At 44.5% G+C, this 23,394-nt stretch overlaps 1 protein-coding gene and 1 pseudogene across 2 annotated transcripts in view; one reads left to right on the top strand and one right to left on the bottom strand.

The window, feature by feature from the left end:
* Nucleotides 1–23,394, bottom strand: part of cfap44 (cilia and flagella associated protein 44) — a 218,205-nt gene that overhangs the window by 151,118 nt on the left and 43,693 nt on the right. For both annotated transcript variants that reach the window (XM_078232289.1, XM_078232290.1), the window contains exons 6-8: nucleotides 11,879–12,095; nucleotides 8,450–8,564; nucleotides 5,673–5,837 (exon numbers count right to left, since the gene is read on the bottom strand). In XM_078232289.1, coding sequence (XP_078088415.1) covers nucleotides 5,673–5,837; nucleotides 8,450–8,564; nucleotides 11,879–12,095 — 497 coding nt within the window. The remainder of the gene's footprint in view (nucleotides 1–5,672; nucleotides 5,838–8,449; nucleotides 8,565–11,878; nucleotides 12,096–23,394) is intronic.
* Nucleotides 15,511–15,969, top strand: LOC144506129 (large ribosomal subunit protein uL15 pseudogene; annotated as a pseudogene).

The raw sequence follows: 23,394 nt of genomic DNA, 5'->3' as shown, positions 1-23,394 counted from the left end.
CGGGTGTTGGTAAATCCGCGATCTGCTCGGAATCGGGGGCAGATCGCTGTATAGGCCCGACGCCCAACTTTACCGTTTTGGTAAAATCGGGCCCATAATTTAGACCTAAAAAACTCCCACTTTCAGCAATTCATAAGCGTACTTCTTATTCAGGACTTGCACCAAATGCTATAGTACACTAAAGGGTTAAAAGTAAAGAAGCCACCCTCAGTTACAAACCCTCACAGGTCTCGTTACCTTGGTCGCTGCAGAGTACTATCAGAAGTCACTGTCCAAGATTTGATTCATGGTTTTACCCAAATGGAGAATAAATTATTTCTCTTCTCCAGTCTGTCTCCTGCTCACAGGCCTTGTAATCTTCAATAACCAGCCCTATCAATGATCGCATCAAACAACTTTATCCCATTTGCAGAAATAAAACTCTATTTTGTCGTTTATGAACAATTTTAAAATTTGTTTTGATGGCCTTTTTTTTGCAAGGAAGTCTGTGTTCTGGGTTGCATTCTCTAGGTTCTATGCTGGATAAAGCTGGGTAGTTTGCTGCCACGATGCGCAGTGTCTGATGCACCACAGCGAAAAACCGCACCGACCTCCTCAGAAGACAAACACGGGACACGACCGACAAGAGTACCCTTCGTCTTCCATTACTTCCCTGGAGTGGAAAAAACTACGACATCTTTTTCGGAGCCTTCAACATGTCATCGATGAAGACAAACATCTTGCCCGAGGCCATCCCCACACCCCCACTACTTGCCTTCAAACAACTGTGCAACCTCAAACAGACCATTGTTCGCAGCAAACTACCCAGCCTTCAAGAGGACAGCGACCACAACACCACACAACCCTGCCACTGCAACCTCTGCAAGACGTCCCGAATCATCGACATGGATACCACCATTACACGTGAGAACACCACTCACCAGGTACAAGGTACATACTCATGCGACTCGCCAACATTGTCTACCTCATACGCTGCGGGAAAGGATGTCCCGAGATATCAGCGAGACCATGCAGATACTATGATAACGGATGAACGGACACCACACGACAATCGCCAGGCAGGAGTGTTCCCTTCCTGTCAGGGAACACTTCAGCAGACAAGGGCATTCAGCCTCCGATCTTCGGGTAAGCATTCTCCAGGGCGGCCTTCAAGACACACGACAATGCAGACTCGCCGAACAGAAACAGATAGCCAAGTTCCGCACACATGAAGACGGCCTCAACAGGGATCTTGGGTTCATGTCACACTACATGAACCCCCACCATTGGCCTGGGCTTGCAAAATCCCACTAACTGTCCTGGCTTGAGACAATTCTCCTGGGTGGGATTGTGGTCGGTGCCGACTCGATGGGCCAAATGGCCTCCTTCTGCACTGTGGGGGTTTCTATGATTTCTATGAATTCACACCTCTTTAATCTGTGATTAGCCATCTCTCCACTCACCTGATGAAGGAGCAGCGCTCTGAAAGCTTATGATTCCAAATAAACTGTTCCACAACCTGGTGTTGTGAGATTTCTTACTGTGCCCACCCCTGTCCAACACTGGCATGTCCATGCCAAGGGTGGGAGCCTCTGATCCCTCACTTTTTGCCAGTTACATCGGAAATAGTTGAAATGAGATAACTCCAATTAAAAATGGGAAGAATTTTGCATCATTGAAGTCATCAAGTTCATACAAAAAGAGGGGGCAATAGAGATTTCTCCCACAAAAAGCTGATGCAATCCCAATGTCCTAACAATCAAATTGTCGCAAAACACTGAAGAAGAAACTCTGTTCAAAGTTAGGGTTATTTCTTCCATATTTTCCATTAAGTGGAAATATTTAATAGCTTTAATTGTATCCAATGATCTACGGCAGTCTGTGCCAATTGAATTATATGTTACTTGCTAATGTAATACATTTAACATAATTAATACATTTTCCAAAGAGTTCACATGCAGCCTGATGACTGGTTCTTGCTGTACCAGAATATAGCTCTGGCAAGAGTGAATAACGAGCAGCCATGACCCATTGGTTCATTGGACAATGAGGTGTGCACGAGCATGACAATGGTCATGGCCTTGATGTGCCAGGGCTTGGGCACATTGCTTTTACGCATTCAGCAAGCTTCCAGGGGTTCTTACAACCAAAGACTGCCTTGCAGAGGGCAAACCCTATACCACACTACTGATCACAATTGGTGCAGCGTGCAGTTACTTGTTGGCAGAGGAGAGACAATGCCAGCAGTGGGTTAATGCTGTGTTTGGCAGTTTCGTGATAAATTGACTATCGCTATCATAGGGTAGGATCACATTGGGTCAGTTTTACCACAGTTATAAGCTTGTTGGTTCAGTGATTACCATCGCTGAATCACTCACATATCAACATCCTGAGGATTACTATTTATCAAAGCCAGTCCACCATCTACAAGGCACAAGTCAGGAGTGAGATAAATGCTCTCCACTTGCCTGGATGAGTGCTCCAACACTCAAGAAGCTCGACACTATCCAGGACAAAGCAATGCCCTTGATTGGCACCCCATCCACCATTGGCAGCAGTGTGAGTACCATCTGGAGTGACATGGTAGCACAGTGGTTAGCACTGCTGCCTCACAGCACCAGGCACCCGGGTTCAATTCCGGCCTCAGGTCACTGTCAATGTGGAGTCTGCACATTCTCCCCGTGCCTGTGTGGGTTTCCTCCGGGTGCTCCCACAGTCCAAACATGTGCAGGTTAGGTTGATTGGACATGCTAAATTGACTCTAGTGTCAGGGGGATTAGCAGGGTAAATACGTGGGGTTACGGGAATAGGGCCTGAGTGGGATTGTGGTTGGTGCAGATCGATGGGCTGAATGGCCTCCTTCTGCACTGTAGGGATATTATGATCCTATGATCTACAAAATGCACTGCAGCAACTCACCAAGGTTCCTTTCACAGCACTTTCCAACCCTGTGACATAAAGTCATATAGTCATACAGTGCAGAAAAGGCCCTTCGGCCCATCGCGTCTACATTGACAATAACTAACACTAAAGTTGCACTAGTCCCATTTTCCAGCACTTGTCCCATATCCTTGAATGTTATGATATTTCAAGCGCTTATCCAAATACTTTTTAAAGGTTGTAAAGTTTTCAGTCTCCACTACCTTCCCGGGCAGTGAATTCCAGATTCTCACTACCCTCTGAGTGAAAATATTTTTTCTCAAATCATCCCTAAATCTCCTGCCCCTCAGCATAAAACTATGGCTCTCTCGTGATAGACCTTTCAACCAAGGGGAACAGCTGCATCATATTCACCATGTCCAAACCCCTCATAAGCTTATACATCTCAATCATGTCCTCCCTCAGCCTTCTCTGTTCTAACAAAAACAATCCAAGCCTATCTAGTCTCTTCTTACATCTCAAATGCTCCATCCTAGGCAACATCCTGGTGAATATCCTTTGTACCCTCTCTAATGCAAGCACATCCTTCCTATAGTGAGGTAGCCAGAACTGCTTACACTACTCCAGCTGTCGCCTATAACCAATGTTCTGTACAGCTCCAGCATAAACTCCTTTCTCTTATACTCTATACCACAACAGATAAAAGCATGTGCCTTTTAACTACCCTATTCACCTGCACTGCCGCCTTCAAGGATCTGTGAATAGGTATCCCAAGATCCATCCTAGTGTCCTGCCATTCATTAAATACTCCCTTATCTGGTTACTTCTTCCAAAGTTCATCACCTCACACTTATCAGGGTTCAATAGCCTCTGCCACTGCTCTGCCATCTATATCTTCCTGTAATCTATGACCTTCTTCTTCACTATTAACCACCCTATAAATCTTGGTGTCATCTGCAAACTTACTTATCACCCACCACCTAGAAGGACAAGGCCAGCAGGTGCATGGGAACACCACCATCTGCAAGTCATATATACTATATCACTGTTCCTTCAACTGTTGCTGTGTCAAGATCCTGGAGTCCGCTTCCTAATAGCACTGTTGATGCACTTACACCACATGGGCTGCAGCGGTTCACCACCATCTTCTCAAGGGCAAGGAGGGATTGACAACAAATGCTTGCCGAAACAGGAGCACATAGATTCTGTGAATGAATAAATAAAAACCCTTGGAGTCCAAGTATTCTATTAAATCTATACTGCACTCTCTTCAAGGCCAATACATCCTTCCTAAGATCTAGTGTCCAGAATTGTTCACATTACTCAAGGTATGGTTCAGCTAGGGCGTTGTACAGGTGAAGAATGGTTTCATCTTTTGAGTTTTAGCCCTCAAGGTGTAAAGGTTTTATTGCCTTTTTGATTAGTTTTTGCCTTTTGATTAGTTTTTGCACTTTTCATTACATTTTAATGACCTGTGCACCTGGACCACCAGGCTCTTTTGGATCTCTACTGTTTCTAGGTTTTCACAATTTGGGAAGTACCCTGTTCTTTCATTTTCTAGGTCTAAAGTGAATAACCTCACATTAATCTGCATTGAATTCCATTTGCCACAGTTTTGTCATTGATGAGGCTTTAGCACAGATCCTTGCAGGACCCCATTACTCACATGCTGTTAATTTGTATATCTGTACATCATCCCTAATCTATGTTTCATGCCACTCAGTCAACCGACTCAAGAACAGCTTTTTCCCTGCTGCCTTCAGACTTTTGACCTTATATCAAGCTGATCTTTCTTGGCACCCTCGCTATGACTGTAACACTACACTCTGCACCCTCTCCCTTCCTTCATCCCTATGTACTCTATGAATGGTATGCTTTGTCTGAATAGCACGCAAGAAACAATACTTTTCACTGTATCCCAATACATGTGACAATAATAAATCAAACATCCTAACGAGGTCAATAATTTGCCTTCAAATCTATGAGCTTCAACGTCAGATAACAATCTGACTTTATCAAACAGCTTTTGAAAATCCATTGAAATAACAAGTTGCCTGTGTGTCAGGTAATAGCCCCAAGATTATTACCCAAGTGGGGTGGAATCAGACTACATCAAAGGTTCATAAGACCTGCAGCATCTCAGTGGCAAATATCCTCTCCCAAAGGGCTTATAGCAGTTGCACTTACTCCAAGCAGAGCAAACCAAAAGCCTGAGAGGTCTTCGGTTCAATGTACCTTGCCTTAAAAACAAGCAGTTCGGGCATCAGCTACAGTTAATGACCTGAATGAAAGCTGCAAGAAATTTTGAACATTTCATTATGTGGTCAGTATAAAGTTTGCAATGTGGGAATAAAAGATAGAAGTCAGGAAAAAGCAAACGGCAGGAGGATTTCCTGATGTGGAAATTATTTTTCATGGTATCTCTCGCCTTCTAACCGGAAGACAGCCAGACAGACGGCTGTGCTGCACAAAAATCACAGCACAGAGAAAGGCCATTTGGTTCTAACAGGATGATGTTTTTGCTTCAGACTAGCTTTATCCCATCCTACTTCATCTGACCATTTCAAAGCATTGTTCTATTGATTTTTCCCTGATGAGCTCCATATCAATTCACAAAACTTGAAAAGGTAGGTCAACCCTTGTGATATTTCTAGACAGACCAGTACCAATCTCAACGTACTGTAGTGGCGTGTGAAAATTGAAAAGCAAGACAATGGGCTTCATACTAACTTACGTATAGGTCACTCTGATGGGAGTACAGACTGGAGTTATGATTGTTCAGCTGCTGGGTTTCAATACCTGTTACTACTCACCCGCACACAGCCATCAGCTCCGACAGTGATAAGTTCTCCTTCGTCCAGTACAAACTGATTTATAGGTCCATGATGGCACGGCTTGCCATCCCTTCTGCAGAGTTCCACTTTGATAAGACCGCCATCCCACAACAACATATTGCCCCACTCAGAGCCGGAAACCACCTGCAAGAAAGCAGCATATTCTCAGACACAGGTACAATCAGACAGAATCATAGAGTCATGAGGGGAATTTTCCCTTGCGGACCATGCAAAGGTCCATTGACCTCAGGCCGGATTTTCCAGTTCTAGGGCGAGCATGGCCAGAAAATGCCACCCATAAAGTTTTACAGCACAGCAAGAGGCCCTTCACCCCATCGTCTCTGAACTGGCCATCAAGCACCTACTTATTCTAATCTCTTTTCCAGCATTTGGTCCATTGAATGGGTAAATGTTATCTTGGTCAACACTCTCAATTAATATGACAAAAAACAAGATTCATTGACCATTCATGTCATCTTGTTCTGAATAAATTGACAGCCAGGTTTGCCTACAGAACAACAGTTCTACGTCAAAAATATTTAATTGGCTGTGAAAATTAGGGATATCCTGAAGACATGAAAATAATTTTAAGCTCATTTTTTGCCTCAATTTAGTTTCAACCATTTTTTTCTTTGTGTAACTATTGATTTCCATTAGACTGTCCTGATGTTACTAAATAGGGCAAAATGGCAAAAAGAAATTTCAGGAAGCTCCAGCCTTCTTCACTGCACAGTACGCGAGAATTCACAATGATCAGGCCTGACACAAGCACAGAGGTTTAGAGATGGACTCTCTTGAGAGACAATTTCCAGAATCGGATCTCATTCTCCAAGTAGATATATCTCTAGAGAAATAGGAATCCATTCCATTGATGGTTCAGGCAAATGTCTACTGTTTTCATGGCAGCTATCTGCCACAGTGACCTTGAACGTGTAACCCAGACTCATGCTGTGCCTATGCAGTTTTAAACTTCCAATAATCATGGAGCAGGAACAAAAACAGAAAATGCTGGAAAATCTCAGCAGGTCTGACAGCATCTGTCGAGAAAGAATAAAGCCAACGTTTTGACTCTGAATCGAACATTGGCTCTACGCTTTCGCCACAGCTGCTGTCAGACCTGCTGAAATTTTCCAGCATTTTCTGTTTTTGTTTCAGATTCTAAGATCAGCAATATTTTGCTTTCATCATGGAGCAGCAGTCTTCCTGAACTGTCACCCAGAGCAGCTCAATGAGGGTCATTACCAGACTACATGCACAGGGAGTAATAGAAAGCATAAGGTTGGAAAACTCCACAGTCTATCAAATCTGTCCCAACAGCTAACACCTCATTGTTAATTCAAACCATACCGCTTTCCTTCCTAACAGGACAGGACACCAGAAAAAGCTCTTATCTGAATAGCAAGCCGCCTCTTATTTTCTCCTCCAAACTATCTAGAATCATAGAATAGAATCCTACAGTCCAGAAGGAGGTCATTTGGCCCATCGAGTCTGCATCGACCACAATCCCACCCAGACCCTATCCCCATAACCCCATGCATTTACCTAGCCAGTCCCCCTGACAGTAAGGGGCAATTCAGCATTGCCATCCACTTAACCCTCGCATCTTTGGACTACTATCTCTGTCTACTCTTCGCAACCTACATTTGAAATGTTGAGATAGATTATAAGGTGCTGTATAAATGGAGGTCTTTCCTTCCAACAATCAAATACAGTGCCTGTGGCCATTCAATTGGTATCAAAAGTGATCAATCGTCTGTAGAAAAGGTACCAGTATATTCACACAGATATCCTACACAAACTTTCTCTTTCATATCGTAAATGCATCTTCAGAAGATTTCCCCCATTCTTTGTGACCTATCTTATACCTATAATCTTGCTCTATCTTCCATCCTCACTGTGTTGAAATAAGGGCGTGTGGAACACCCAGCTCAAGGAAGGCTCCCGAACAAGAGGAAGACAAGAGAAGTGCTTCAAAGACATCCTAAAGATTTCCCTTAAGAAATGCAACATAGACATCAAAGCCTGGGAGGCCCTTGCTCAGGAGAGAATTACTTGGAGGAACCTCCTGATTGAAGGGACACAATTCTTCAAGGACGTCCGAGGGCAAGAGCAGACCAGGAAAAGGAGCCTGAGAAACAAATATCAGTGATCTAGAGTCCAAGGGACTGAACCCACCTCCTGAAAACACCTGCCAAGTGTGCAGTCAAAGATGCAGGATCGGCCTCATCAGCCACGCAAGGACCCACGGAACCCATGACCAGTAACACTGAGTTTCTTGGGTGGACAATCATATTCGTCAGCCAGTAATAGCTGAAGAAGAACCTTCTCCAAATCCATTTCGTCTCTAAAGATCTCAAAGCTTAGGAACCTCTTATCTCACTCAGTGCACCCTGCCTTAACAATTTTATATTCAATCACTTGACTACTTTTTCATGATTTATCTAGTCATATGTTCTAGTCCCCTCTGTCCCACTGTCCAGTATAAACCTTGACTCTGCATCTAAGTTTCTTTAACGAGGATGTTCTTAGATCCTGACAGTTTGGATATCTTGCCCAATTCCCTTGCAACATTTTTCGATCATAGAATACATGCAAAAAAATATATTTATATTTGGTGTGATAGGTGACGTGACATAAAAATAATTCCAAAATACTTCAACAATGGATCATCTAAATTTTACTTCATAAACATATTTCTTCTTGAAAAACGGAATATGTTATCTTCCTAACTCGGGGTAGAAAATTGCCAACTGTACCTTTCCATCTGGTAACTCAACATAACCATCAACGTCCGTCAGCGCAGTTTTGCCAAACCTGCCAAGTTCACCTTGCAGTTTCAGACCAGTGAAAGTCTCCACCATCTTCCAAAACCTGGAGACATTAAGAAACCAAACAATGAGTTGAGAATCTCCACAGTTTGTATGTTTTTCAAGTGCCTTATTGTAAAGTTGTAATACTGAAATGAAAGTCGCCGAAGTCTCAGAGGACCATAGGCTGTTTCTCCCCCTTTTTGAGAGGGAACTGACTAGTGGTGATTTAACCTGAGAATCACCCCACCTCAGGCAAGGGGCAAGGTTGAGGAGGCAGGGTCTTTCTGAATAACCTCAGCCGGAATTGAACCCACGCTTTTGGCCTTGCTCTGCATCATGAACCAGCCATCCAGCCAACTGAACTAAATTGACAGGCTGCATATTGAGAAACTTCTATTCCTGTCCAAAATGAAAATGACTTCATTATACAAGCGTGTCAATTGATACTCTGACTATATGCCAGGATACACTCTTGCTGGATATTATTTGGAGACAATCACATGCAGCGATATCTTTGCTCGTGATGGTAACTGTAAGAATATGTTAAAAACATGATGTGGAGATGCCGGCATTGGACTGGGGTGGGCACAGTAAGAAGTCTCACAACACCACGTTAAAGTCCAACAGATTTCTTTGTTAGCACAAGCTTTCTGAGCTCTGCTCCTTCATCAGGTGAGTGGGAATTGTGCTCAAAACAGGGCATATAGACACAAACTCAATTACAAGATAATGGTTGGAATTCGAGTCTTAGCAGGTAATCAAGTCTTTACAGGTACAGACAATACGTGTGGAGAGAGGGTTAAACACAGGTTAAAGAGGTGTGAATTGTCTCAAGCCTGGACAGTTAGTGAGATTTTTGCAAACCCAGGCAAGTCGTGGGGGTTTCAGATAGTGTGACATGAACCCAAGATCCCAGTTGAGGCCGTCCTCATGTGTGCGGAACTTGGCTATCAATTTCTGCTCGGCGATTCTGCGTTGTCGTGTGTCTTGAAGGCCGCCTTGGAGAACGCTTACCCGAAGATCAGAGGCTGAATGCCCTTGACTGCTGAAGTGTTCCCTGACAGGAAGGGAACACGGCTCACGGGCTCAAGCTGAGGGGGGCGAAGTATAACTCAGACATCAGAGGGACGTTTTTTACACAGAGGGTGGTGGGGGCCTGGAATGCGCTGCCAAGTAGGGTGGTGGAGGCAGGCACGCTGACATCGTTTAAGACTTACCTGGATAATCACATGAGCAGCCTGGGAATGGAGGGATACAAACGATTGGTCTAGTTGGACCAAGGAGCGGCACAGGCTTGGAGGGCCGAAGGGCCTGTTTCCTGTGCTGTACTGTTCTTTGTTCTTTGGAACACTCCTGCCTGATGATTGTCGAGTGCTGTCCATTCATCTATTGTCATAGCGTCTGCATGGTCTCGCCAGGTACACGGTACATACTCTTGCGACTCAGCCAACCTTGTCTACCTGTTACGCTGCAGGAAAGGATGTCTTGAGGCATGGTACATTGGCGAGATCATGCAGATGTTACAGCAATGGATGAATGGACACTGCAGACCGCACACATGAGGACAGCCTCAACCGGGATCTTAGGTTCTTGTCACACTATCTGTAACCCCCACGATTTGCCTGGGCTTGCAAAATCTCACTAACTGTCCAGGCTTGAGACAATTCATACCTCTTTAACCTGTGCTTAACCCTCTCTCCACTCGCATTGTCTGCACCTGTAAAGACTTGATTACCTGCTAAGACTCGCATTCCAACCATTATCTTATAATTGAGTTTGTGTCTATATATGCCCTGTTTGTGAACCCAACTCCCACTCACCTGATGAAGGAGCAGCGCTCCGAAAGCTCGTGCTACCAAATAAACCTGTTGGACTTTAACCTGGTGTTGTGAGACTTCTTACTGTGTTAAAAACAGAAGTCAACTTCTCACTACCCTTGCACACTATTGTGGCTTGTAGAAACAAAGTCACTGTCTACCATAGAATAAAAGCTAATGAGAAAACGCAATTTACTTTGTACATAAAATAAGGTACCCCTGAACCGTCAGTGATGAGTTGCAATTTTACAAATCTTGCATCTATCTTGGAACCACAGAGCCCAGAACACAAATAAACTTAACCTTACTATTTTAGAGCAATTTTCCTCCCTTGGGGAATAGGCAGATGGAATTTCCAAATTAATAACTGATCATTTGATATCAATAATATCTTAGATCTAAATAAATGACCTGGACTTGCACGTACAGGGCACAATTTCAATATCTGCAGACACACAAAACTGGAAAGTGTGAACTGTGAGGAGGATAAAAATAAGCCTAAAAAAACATGCTTAAGCTGGTTTAATGGACTGATAGGTGGCAGATTAAATTTAATGCAGAGAAATATGAAGTATTCATTTAGGTGGGAAGAATGAGGAGAGACAACACAAAATAGAAGAATCAATTCTAAAGTGTGTGCTGGAGCAGAAGAACCTGGGGTATCTGTACACAAATCATTGCAGATGGCAGGCCTGGTTGAGAAAGCAGTTAATAAAGCATGCAGCATTCTGGATATTATAAATAGGTTCATAAGAGCACAAAAAGAGTCCAATTCAGGGCACCACACTTTCAGAAGAGCGTGAAGGCATCAGAGAAAGTGCAGACAAGATTCACGAGAATGGTTCCAGGGATTTGGAGCTTCAGCTGGGGTTGTTCTCTTTGGGGGAAAGACGATTAACAGGAGATTTGATAGAGGTGTTCAAAACCGTGGGGGATCTAGACAGAGTGGATGGCAGGGAACTGTTCCCACCGGCAGAATCGTCGTGACCCAGAGGGCACAGATTTAAGATGTTTAGCAAAAGAAAACGTGAAGAAAAATATTTTTACGCAGCAAGTGGAATGTACCACTGAAGAATGTGGTGGAGGCAGATTCAATTGGGGCCTTCAGAGGAGAATTGGATCATTACCTGAAAATTTAAAAATTGCAGAGTTATAGGGAAAAAGTGAGAGTGGGGTTCGGTGAATTACTCTAGACAGCCACCGTGGACACCACAGGCCAAATGGCCTCCTTCTGTGCTGTAACTAATCTATAATTCTATGATAAGAGCCAAAACACAAAGGAACAAGTACCTGCAACATAATTTGTTCAAGTAGCTAACTATGTCCACACTCTCTTCTGAAAATGTAGTATTACAATGCTGCAAAAATTCTCTGAACTGCACCTGCTACAAGCATGGCTGCCTATTGGGAATGGGGGGCAGCGCCATAGATATTCTCAACAAGACTTTTTTCGCCAAGCCAATCTTTCAAATTTATTCAAATTTGGCAAACTGTTAAAGCATAAATACTAACAAGGGGTGCAAACCAGAATTGATCACTACTTGGTTTGATCACAGACCTGATATGTCCTGTGCCAGAAGTGGTTAGCTGTTCATCGTTTTCAGGAGAGAAGGTGACCCGATAAACATCCTGTGAAAAGGCTTTTGAGCGCAGCACTATTTTTTCCTGCTTCCAGTTCCAGATGGTGAGCATGTAATCTGGATGCCCCCCTACGCTGGCCAGTAGACTACCTGATGAGTTGAAGTCAGCAAAAGCATATGCCTCCTTGGTTCCTCCTAGGAGGGAAGCATACACAGAATGATTATTTCCCGCATTAATCTTACTCTTCATAGCAGGGAAACCTGCACTTAATGCTTTAGTATTGTTCTGAAATGCAGGTGGACCCCCCACCCCTCTGAGAACTAACACCTAACCACTCAAAGAAGAGTACCTTGCCTCATAATCTGTTAAAAGTGTGAGAGAAGTAGTACGATCTGCTCTTCAGCAACTTTTAGTGGTTAAATCAAAATAAGTCCCTGAGACTTTCTCTTTAAAATCAACAAATAACACTTTATTTATCTAACTAACAGTGACCAGGTTAACTAACAAACCGAATAAAACACGATTCTAATGGAATGCTGTTTAGATAAATACAATTCCCACTTATTAACAAAAAAATAGAATTTTAGTCACTCTCTAAATTACAACCAGCTTTTGTCTTCCGGAACATTCGGTTTTCTCTGTTGATTCTTCTGCCTGAAACTTCTGTCTTCTTTGGTACCTTGCCATCAAGATGAGGCTTTCCCTTAAGGCATAAATGAAGCTATTACGCTGGCAGATTGCAGTTGCTGTCTCTGCTTTTTGTCCCATCTGTGATTACATATCCATATCCCCTACAATAGGATTGGTCCTTAGTTGCCAAAACCATCCATTTCAAATTCAATAGGTGCTTGGTATCCAAGTGCCTGATTTAAACTGATGAGCTGAATTCAAAAAATTCAAAAGCCTGTTTGTTGTCTTGGCAACATTGCTGCTTGGTCCTTCAATACAATGTTTCAGTCTGAGTTCTCGATGTACACCTGCATTTATTTACCTCTCTGAGCACAGCAAAAACACCAGCTTTTAAAAGGGACCATGCAATACTTACACCTCTTAGCATTTTACAATTTTAAAATAATTTTACAAACACCAAATTCTAACGTTCTACTCAACTTCACAACAGTACAGTTGTTGCAATTTGGCAATAGCTAACGACCTCTCACAGAACAAGCATGCACTTAATCAAATGTGAATCAAGCTTTAGAGCAATAATTACTAGCTACTTACTACTGTCTGCCACAGGACCTTGAACCAAAGTATATTATAATTTCCAGAGTACCTGAACAGACAATTAAACTTTGAAAAACCTGCTTACCTAAGCCAAGTAAGAAATCTCACAACACCAGGTTAAAGTCCAACAGGTTTATTTGGTAGCACAAGCCACTAGCTTTCAGATCGCTGCTCCTTCATCGGGTAAGTGGGAGTTCTGTTCACAAACAGGGCATATAAAGACACAAACTCAATTTACAAAGTAATGGTTGGAATGCGAGTCTTTACAGGTAATCAAGTCTTAAAGGTACAGACAATGTGAGTGGAGAGAGGATTAAGCACAGGTTAAAGAGATGTGTATTGTCTCCAGCCAGGACAGTTAGTGAGAATTTGCAAGCCCAGGCAAGTCGTGGGGGTTACAGATAGTGTGACATGAACCCAAGATCCCGGTTGAGGCCGTCCTCATGTGTGCGGAACTTGGCTCTCAGTCTCTGCTCAGCGACTCTGCGTTGTCGTGTGTTGTGAAGGCCGCCTTGGAGAACGCTTACCCGAAGACCAGAGGCCGAATGCCCTTGACCGCTGAAGCGTTCCCCAACAGGAAGAGAACACTCTTGCCTGTGTGGTTGTCGAGCGGTGTTCATTCATCCATCGTCGTAGCGTCTGCATGGTGTCCCCAATGTACCATGCCTCGGGACATCCTTTCCTGTAGCGTATTAGGTAGACATCGTGAAGGCTGTTCTCCAAGGCGGCCTTCACGACACATGGCAATCAGAGTCGCTGAGCAGAGACTGATAGCCAAGTTCCGCACACATGAGGACGGCCTCAACCGGGATCTTCGGTTCATGTCACACTATCTGTAACCCCCATGACTTGCAAAATCTCACTAACTGCCCTAGCTGGAGACAATACACATCTCTTTAACCTGTGCTGAATCCTCTCTCCACTCACATTGTCTGTACCTTTAAGACTTGATTACCTGTAAAGACTCGCATTCCAACCATTACTTTGTAAATTGAGTTTGTGTCTTTATATGCCCTGTTTGTGAACAGAACTCCCACTTACCTGATGACGGAGCAGCGCTCCGAAAGCTTGTGGCTTTTCCTACCATATAAACCTGTTGGACTTTAACCTGGTGTTGTGAGACTTCTTACTGTGTTTACCCCAGTCCAACGCCGGCATCTCCACATCATGGCTACCTAAGCCAACCCAGATCTACCTCAGCAGAGTAAGACACCATGAAATTTAAGGTATAAAATGTTAATATTGAATTTGTATTGCAGTGAAATACATGCTTTAAATTGGTAATTAAGCACAAATATCTCCACTGGGGACATCTTTTTGCGTTCAACCAAATAAACAAAATCAAACTAACTTAGGAACAACTCAAAAAGGGCACCTTCCTAAAAGGAGGGGAAACGCCTGAAACAAAAAAAAAACAAAGCAGAAAGGAAACTTAAAACATCAAATCAAAATGTGATTAAAGGGGTCAATAATACACCCAACGGGCGCAGAAGGCTTCAGTGGTGCCCTCAGACACCGCATGCTCCCTTTCCAGGGACACCCAGCCACGAATATAGCCGCAGCAGAGGGGCAGACAGTCAGGTTGGATGACCCCCTCAATCGCCCACTGCCTGGATCTGTAGATGGAACGTCTTGCTAGGCCCAGGCGCAGGTTCACAAGGAGGTCCTCCTCCTTCTCCGCCTCCCTCCGCACCGGGTGCCTGCAGATCAGGAGCGTGGGACTGAAGTGCAAACAAAACATCAATAAAAGGTTTTTAAGGAAACTGAAAAGGTTGTGCAGCCTATAACATGCAATATTGACATGGTCCACGGACTCCACAAGGTTGCAAGAAGGGCATGCTTGGAGCCTGTGAACCAGAAGAACTTATAATTGTACGGTACTGCCGTGTGCAGCACCCTCCACCCCAGGTCTCCGAGATAGTGGGGGGAAGATCCCTCCGTAGAGGGACCTCCACTGGAGACCTCCGCCACCCAGCAGCAACAAGGCCCGCCAAGGTGTGCCTGGACGATGGGCGAGAACGTGGTAGTAAAAGGTGTGCAGCAGCAGCCCTACAGGGAACACCTCCGTGCGGGAGCAAAGGGCACTGAGGGCATTTCTGTGAGGCGGCTCAAGATCTTCAATTGGGGAAGGATGAGGGAATCATTATATTGCTTCTTGGCCTTTTGGCTAAGATCAAGCATCAGATAAAGCATAAGATGGGGAGCAATGCTTCATCTTGTCAGCTTGGATCTTGTTTGTCTTTCTCAATAGGACCTTGAATTGGATTCAATTGAATTTTGAATTTGGTTTTGGGAGGAAACGAGGAATGGATTTGGGTTTGCCTGGTCCATTCTGAGCATTGGCTTTGTAGCTTTAAGGATGGAGTAAAATTTTTTTTTTAAATGTCAGCCGAGACGTTGTCCAGATTGAGAAAAAACAGGAAGCAGAGAGGACTTGTTAGCTGCAGTCATGGCCGTATTGGTGAAGACAGGAAGCATCCTGGTGGCCATATGGCAATGCTGGGGGTATGCATCATCACAGAATCAACTTTGATAAATATCATCTAGCTTACTCTGGAAAAGTTGTCATGTAACATTACCATCTAAAAAAGAATCAGTTGTTCTGTCCTACGATAAATCTGGATAAGCTGTGGACAGTGGTCAGTGAACAGACCACATTGAACTATGCCAAGAAACCTGAAGGATCAGCACCTGTTATTGATGTTGTGCACTGGTTACTATAAAGTCCTGGACAAAGGCAGACTGCCAAAACAGCCAGTCATTGTCAAGGCAAAGTTCTTCAGCAGGAAAGCTGAAGAGAAGATAAAGGAAGATGGTGGAGCCTGTGTGTTGATGGCATAAATTTTATAATTGGGTGTACAAATCAAATAGTCACTTTTAACAAAATAAAAAAACCGTTCACTCTGAGTGTCTGGGAGAGTCTATGACTTTGCTGTTTGGAAATAAACCAGCTTTAAGTTACAGGCTAGCATCTTTCTTCATTCTTCTTCAACATATAATTATTGGAATGATTTTCTTTTTAACTCATTTACGGGATGTAGGTGTCGCTGTCTAGGTCAGCATTTTTGTTCCTCCTTTATTGCTCAAGATGGTGGGAGTGAGCTGCCTTTTAGGACCGCTGGAGTCCATGTGGCATAGGTACACCCACAGTGCTGTCAGAGAGGGAGTTCCAGGATTTTGACTGAGTGACAGTGCAGAGATGACGATATATTTCCAAGTCAGGATGGCCTCCTTCTGCACTGTAGGATTCTATGATTGTGTGTGAGTGTCTTGGAGGGGGCCCTCCTGATGGTGGTGTTCCCAGGTATCTGCTGCCCTTGTCCTCGATGGTAGCGGCCATGGGTTTGGAAGGTGGTGTCTAAGGAACCTTGGTGAGTTCCTGCAGTGCATCTTGTAGATGGTACACACGGCTGCCACTGTGCGTCAGTGGTGGAGGGAGTGAATGTTTATGGATGGGGTGCCAATCAAACAGGCTGCTTTATCCTGGATGGTGTCAAGCTTCTTGAGTGTTGTTGAAGCTGCACTGATCCAGGTAAGTGAAAAGTATTCCATCACACTCGTGACTTGTGACTTGTAGATGGTGGTCAAGCTTTGGGAAGTCAGGAGATGACCTACTCACCAGAGGATTCCTAGCCTTTGACCTTCTTTTGTACTTATATAGCTAGTCCTGTTCAATTTCTGGTCAATAGTAAGCCCCGTAGTGTTGATGGTGGGGGATTCGGTGATGGTAAATGTTATTGAACATCGAAGTTGGATTCTCGCTTGTTGAGATGGCCATTGTCTGGCACTTTTGTGGCATGAATTTCACTTTCCACTTATCAGCCCAAGCCTGAATATTACTGGGTCATGCTGCAGGATTGCTACAGGCACAGATTGCTTCAGTATCTGAAAAGTTGTGATTGGTACTGAACATTGCACAACCATCGACGAACATCCCCATGTCTGACTTTCTGATTGAGCAAAGTTGGTTGAAAAGCAGCTGGAGATGCTTGGACCTTTGCATTACCCTGAGGAACTCCTGCAGCAATATCCTGGTGTGGAGGTGCTGGCGTTGGACTGGGGTAAACACAGTAAGAGTTTTAACAACACCAGGTTAAAGTCCAACAGGTTTATTTGGTAGCAAATGCCATTAGCTTTTGGAGCACTGCTCCTTCGTCAGATGGAGTGGATATCTGCTCTCAAACAGGGCTCAGCTCTCAAACCGGGATATTGGGTTCATGTCACACTATCTGTAACCCCCACAGAGTTTCACTGGCTGTCTTGTCTGGAGACAATACACATCTTTTTAGCCTGTCTTGATGCTCTCTCCACTCACATTGTTTTGTTTCTTAAAGAATTGATTAGTTGTAAGTATTTGCATTCCAACCATTATTCATGTAAATTGAGTCTGTGTCTTTATATGCTCTGTTTGTGAACAGAATTCCCACTCACCTGAAGAAGGGGCTTGCAGCTCTGAAAGCTTGTGTGGCTTTTGCTACCAAATAAACCTGTTGGACTTTAACCTGGTGTTGTTAAACTTCTTACTGTGTCAAACAGGGCACACAGAGACACAAAATCAAGTTACAAAATACTGATTAGAATGCGAATCTTTACAGCTAATCAGGTCTTAAAGATACAGACAATGTGAGTGGAGGGAGCATTAAGCACAGGTTAAAGAGATGTGTATTGTCTCCAGACAGGACAGCCAGTGATATTATTCAAGTCCAGAGGCAAGCTGTGGGGGTTACCGATAGTGTGACATGAACCCAAGATGGACAGAGTACCCTTCGTCGTCCAGTACTTCCCCGGAGCAGAGAAGCTAAGGCATCTCCTCCGGAGCCTTCAACATGTCATTGATGAAGACGAACATTTCGCCAAGGCCATCCCCACACCCCCACTTCTTGCCTTCAAACAACCGCACAACCTCAAACAGACCATTGTCCGCAGCAAACTACCCAGCCTTCAGAAGAATAGTGACCACGACACCACACAACCCTGCCACAGCAACCTCTGCAAGATGTGCCGGATCATCGACACGGATGCCATCATCTCACGTGAGAACACCATCCACCAGGTAACACGGTATATACACACTTGCAACTCGGCCAATGTTGTCTAGCTGATACGCTGCAGGAAAGGATGTCCCGAGGCATGGTACATTGGGGAGACCATGCAGACGCTACGACAATGGATGAATGAACACCGCTCGACAATCACCAGGCAAGACTGTTCTCTTCCTGTGGGGGAGCACTTCAGCGGTCATGGGCATTCAGCCTCTGATCTTCGGGTAAGCGTTCTCCAAGGCGACCTTCACGACACACGACAGCGCAGAGTCGCTGAGCAGAAACTGATAGCCAAGTTCCGCACACATGAGGACGGCCTCGACCGGGATCTTGGGTTCATGTCACACTATCGGTAACCCTCACAGCTTGCCTCCTAGACTTGCAGAATCTCACTGGCTGTCCTGTCTGGAGACAATACACATCTCTTTAACCTGTGCTTAATGCTCCCCCCACTCACATTGTCTGTATCTTTAAGACCTGATTAGCTGTAAAGATTCGCATTCTAATCAGTATTCTGTAACTTGATTTTGTGTCTCTGTATGCCCTGTTTGAGAGCAGATATCCACTCCATCTGAAGAAGGAGCAGCGCTCCGAAAGCTAATGGCATTTGCTACCAAATAAACATGTTGGACTTTAACCTGGTGTTGTTGAAACTCTTACTGGGCAATATCCTGGAACAGGGATGATTGGCCCCCAACAATTACAATCATCCTTCTTTGTGCTATGTATGCCAAAGACAAATAAAGAGGTTTCCCAATTCCCACTGACTTCTGTTATGCTAGGGCTTCTTGATGCCATGCTCTGTCAAATGCTACCTGGTTGCCACTGGCGGTCACTCTCACTTCCCCGCTCGTGTTCAGCCCTTTTGCCCATGTTAGGACCAAGGCTGCAATGAGATCTGGAGCCAAATGGACCTGGAAAGCCTAAACTGAAGACTGAGTTTGTAACAGTAAGTGCCATTTGATAACATTGTCAACAAAATATCACATTCCTGATGACAGTGTAGACTGATGGATGGTATTTGGTTGATTGGATAAGTCCGGCTTTACGTATACAGGTTGTATCTACCTAGGCAGTTTTCCACGTTGCCGGATATTTGTGAGGCTGGGGACCTCAGGAGGAGGTTGAATAGGATCATCCACTCAGCATTTCTGGTTGAAAAGCTTCAACCTTGTTTTTTGTACTGATATATGCTGGGCTGCCCCATCACTGAGGACGGAGATGCTTGTGGTGCCTATTCCTCGTTAGTTCTTTAATTGTCCACCATGATTCATGGATTTGGCAGGGTGGCAGAGCTTCGATCTGATCTGTTGGTTGCAGGATTGCCTGTCAATGTCTGTCACATGCTGTTTCTACTGTTTGGCATTCAAATAGTCCTGTGTTGTAGCTTCACCAGGTTGCCACCTCATTCTTGGGTATGCCTGGTGCTGTTTCTGAACTCTCCTCAATGAACCACGTTTGACCTCCTGGCTTGTTGATAATGGTAGTGAGGGATGTACCAGAACCTTAAGCTTACAGATTCTGCTGCTGATGGCCCTGAGTGATACCCAGTTTTGAGGTACTAGGTCTGCTCCTATTTAGGTCTGAATCTATCATTTAGCACGGTGGTAGTGACACACAATACGATGAAAGGTATCCTCAGTGTGAGGACGTTTTTTTTTCCCTTGCAAGGACTGTGCGATGGCCACCCCTACCAATACTGTCCTGGACATATGCATCTGTGAGTGGTAGATTTGTGAGGATAAAGTCAAGTAGGTTTGAGTTCCCTTACCTCCTGGCAGATATTTCCTTCAGGAATTGGCCAGCTTGGTCAAGAGTAGTGCTACAGAGTTACTCTTAGCGATGGGCAGTGAAGTCCCCAATCAGAGTACACTCTGTGCCCTTGCTACCCTCAGTGCTTCCTCCAAGCGATGTTCCACATGGAGGAGTTTTGAATAATCAGCTTTGAAAAGAAGTTGGGGGCAATCAGCAGGAGGTTTTCTTTCCTATGTTTGACCTGATGCTAAGAAACTTTGTAGGGTGCGGAGTCAATGTTGAGGCCAGGACCACTCCATCCTTACTGTTCATCACTGTGTTGCAAACTCCGGTGAGTCTGTCCCAAAATGGGGACAGGTCATAGGATGAGGATGGTGGTGTCTGGGACATTGTAATGTATGATTCTGTGACTAGTTTGTGAGATAACACACAATTTTGGCTCAGGTCGACAAATTCGTAAGTAGGACTTTACAGAGTTGACTGGGCAGGGTGTGCCTTTATCATTGCCGGTGCCAAGAGCAATGCCAGGTGATCCATCTGGTTTTATTTCTTTTTTGATTTTTCCTGCAGCGGTTTAATGCAACGAAGTGGCTTGCTGGGCCATTTCAGAGGATAGTTAAGAGTCAATCACAGTAATGTGGGTCTGGAGTCCACAGTAAGAAGTTTAACAACACCAGGTTAAAGTCCAACAGGTTTATTTGGTAGCAAAAGCCACACAAGCTTTCGAAGCTCTAAGCCCCTTCTTCAGGTGAGTGGAAATTCTGTTCACAAACAGAGCTTATAAAGACACAGACTCAATTTACATGAATAATGGTTGGAATGCGAATACTTGCAACTAATCAAGTCTTTAAGAAACAAAACAATGGGAGTGGAGAGAGCATCAAGACAGGCTAAAAAGATGTGTATTGTCTCCAGACAAGACAGCCAGTGAAACTCTGCCACAGCAACTTCTGCAAGACGTGCCGGATCATCGACACAGATGCCATCATCTCACGTGAGAACACCATCCACCAGGTACACGGTACATACTCTTGCAACTCGGCCAACGTTGTCTACCTGATACGCTGCAAGAAAGGATGTCCCGAGGCATGGTACATTGGGGAAACTATGCAGACGCTGCGACAACGGATGAATGAACACCGCTCGACAATCACCAGGCAAGACTGTTCTCTTCCTGTTGGGGAGCACTTCAGCGGTCACGGGCATTCGGCCTCTGATATTCGGGTAAGCGTTCTCCAAGGCGGCCTTCGCGACACACGACAGCGCAGAGTCACTGAGCAGAAACTGATAGCCAAGTTCCGCACACACGAGGACGGCCTCAACCGGGATATTGGGTTCATGTCACACTATTTGTAACTCCCACAGTTGCGTGGACCTGCAGAGTTTCACTGGCTGTCTTGTCTGGAGACAATACACATCTTTTTAGCCTGTCTTGATGCTCTCTCCACTCCCATTGTTTTGTTTCTTAAAGACTTGATTAGTTGCAAGTATTCGCATTCCAACCATTATTCATGTAAATTGAGTCTGTGTCTTTATAAGCTCTGTTTGTGAACAGAATTCCCACTCACCTGAAGAAGGGGCTTAGAGCTTCGAAAGCTTGTGTGGCTTTTGCTACCAAATAAACCCGTTGGACTTTAACCTGGTGTTGTTAAACTTCTTACTGTGTTTATCCCAGTCCAACGCCGGCATCTCCACATCAGGTCTGGAGTCCCACGTAGCCCAGGCGAAGTAAGAACAGCAGATTTCCTTCCCTATGGGAACCTGATGGATTTTTATGACATTCCATTATCATGAGCAGGACAGGGGAGAGGATAGGGCAGGGGGACGTGAAGGGGGAGCCTTCTGCTATGCGACATGATCCAGCTGACCATGGGGATGGCCAGGCCTGGGGTACTGCATGAGGATATGGGATTAGAAGTTCATCTCTGGTTCAAACAGTCAAACACTGTGATTACAAACAGTCAGCTTCAGACAGATACCAAAAAGAGAAATAAAATAGGTGACAAAAGAACGGGGCTTATGATGGGGACCAAAGACAACAGCTTCGGTCTTCTCAATATTTAGCTGAAGGAACATTTTCATGAGATTGGATGATCACCATTATGGAGGCTAGCTTTCAATTCTGTTAATTAATTGATTTTAAATTCTTCCAGTTGCTCTGGTGGGATTTGAATTTATGTCTTTGGAACACTAGTTGAGGCCACTGTATTACTTGCCCAGTAACATTACCTCTATGCTATCATTCCCATGGACATTCTGCTGTTTGGTATAAGATTCTCATCCTTAGGCTACGAAGGTGGCGCTTGCGGATTAGATACAAGGCTGAATCTCTGCATCGGTGTCAGCTTTAGATTAGAGGTGGCTGATGAGAGGTAGCTCCCCAGGTCGGGGAAAATGTTCCACGTTTGGGAGAGTTTCTTCATTGAACTTGATGGAGGAAGAGACTGGATTGGTAAAGGACTTAAGTCCTCTTGAGGTTGAGACTGATTCTTTGGTATACTTCTGCGAAGGTGTCATGCATGGCATGGAGATTGGCTTCGAGAGCGGAGATGGCATTGTCATTTGCATACTGAAGTTCCATGAGTGACATCAGTGTGGTTTTCTTCCTTGATTTCAACCAGTTGAGATTGAAATGTTTCCCGTCCATCCTGTAGATGATGTCCACTCCACTGGGGAGCTTGTTCTTGAGAAGGTGAAGGATGGTTATGATGAAGATGGAGAAAAGGATGACATATCCCTGCTTGAGTCTTGACCTCGAAGGTTTCTGTCATACCTCTGTCTGTGAGGACTGTCGCTGACATCTTGTCGTAGAGTTGTCGTAGGAAGTTGATGAATTTCTCTGGACGGCCAGCTTTTGAAAGGGTCTTCCATAGCACTCCCCAACTAGCTAGGTCAAAAGACTTGGTCAGATCGATGAAGGCCATTTAGAGTGGTTGATGTTGCTCCTGGCATTTATTTTAAAGTTGTCAAGCAGTGAAAATCATGTCCGCTGTTCCACAGATTGGTCGGAAGCAACACTGGTTTTCTGGACGAATTTATTCAGAGATTGTGAGGATGCGGCTAGCGAGGATTTTCCTGGCGAAGGAGAGTAGAGAAATTTCTTGGCAGTTCCCATAGTCCAGTTTGTCTCCTTTCTTGAAGGTATCAGGAACACAGTGGACGGAGAACCTTAAGTGCTCATGTGAAGTGTGAAAACAAATCACATGAAAATGAGAGTGAAACTCAGTATCTCATGCAGTGGCACACAGTCACCATTACTAGAACTGAGAGGTTTGCTTTTAAGAGGAGGAATTGTTTGGACTGTTGACAGCAATGTGAAACTGCTAGTCTCAATGCTAGTTGGGTCTAGCTCGCTGTAGCTCTTCTCCCAGATGGAGGTACAGAGCTGTCCTGTCTGCCTCAATCAGGGTTTCAGTGAACAACAAGAACAAAGAACAGTACAGCACAGGAACAGGCCCTTCGGCCCTCC

This window comes from Mustelus asterias, chromosome 17, assembly GCF_964213995.1.
Source record: "Mustelus asterias chromosome 17, sMusAst1.hap1.1, whole genome shotgun sequence".
Lineage (NCBI taxonomy): Eukaryota > Metazoa > Chordata > Chondrichthyes > Carcharhiniformes > Triakidae > Mustelus > Mustelus asterias.
Note: the sequence above shows the minus strand (reverse complement) of the source record. Positions and strands in the feature narration are given on the sequence as shown.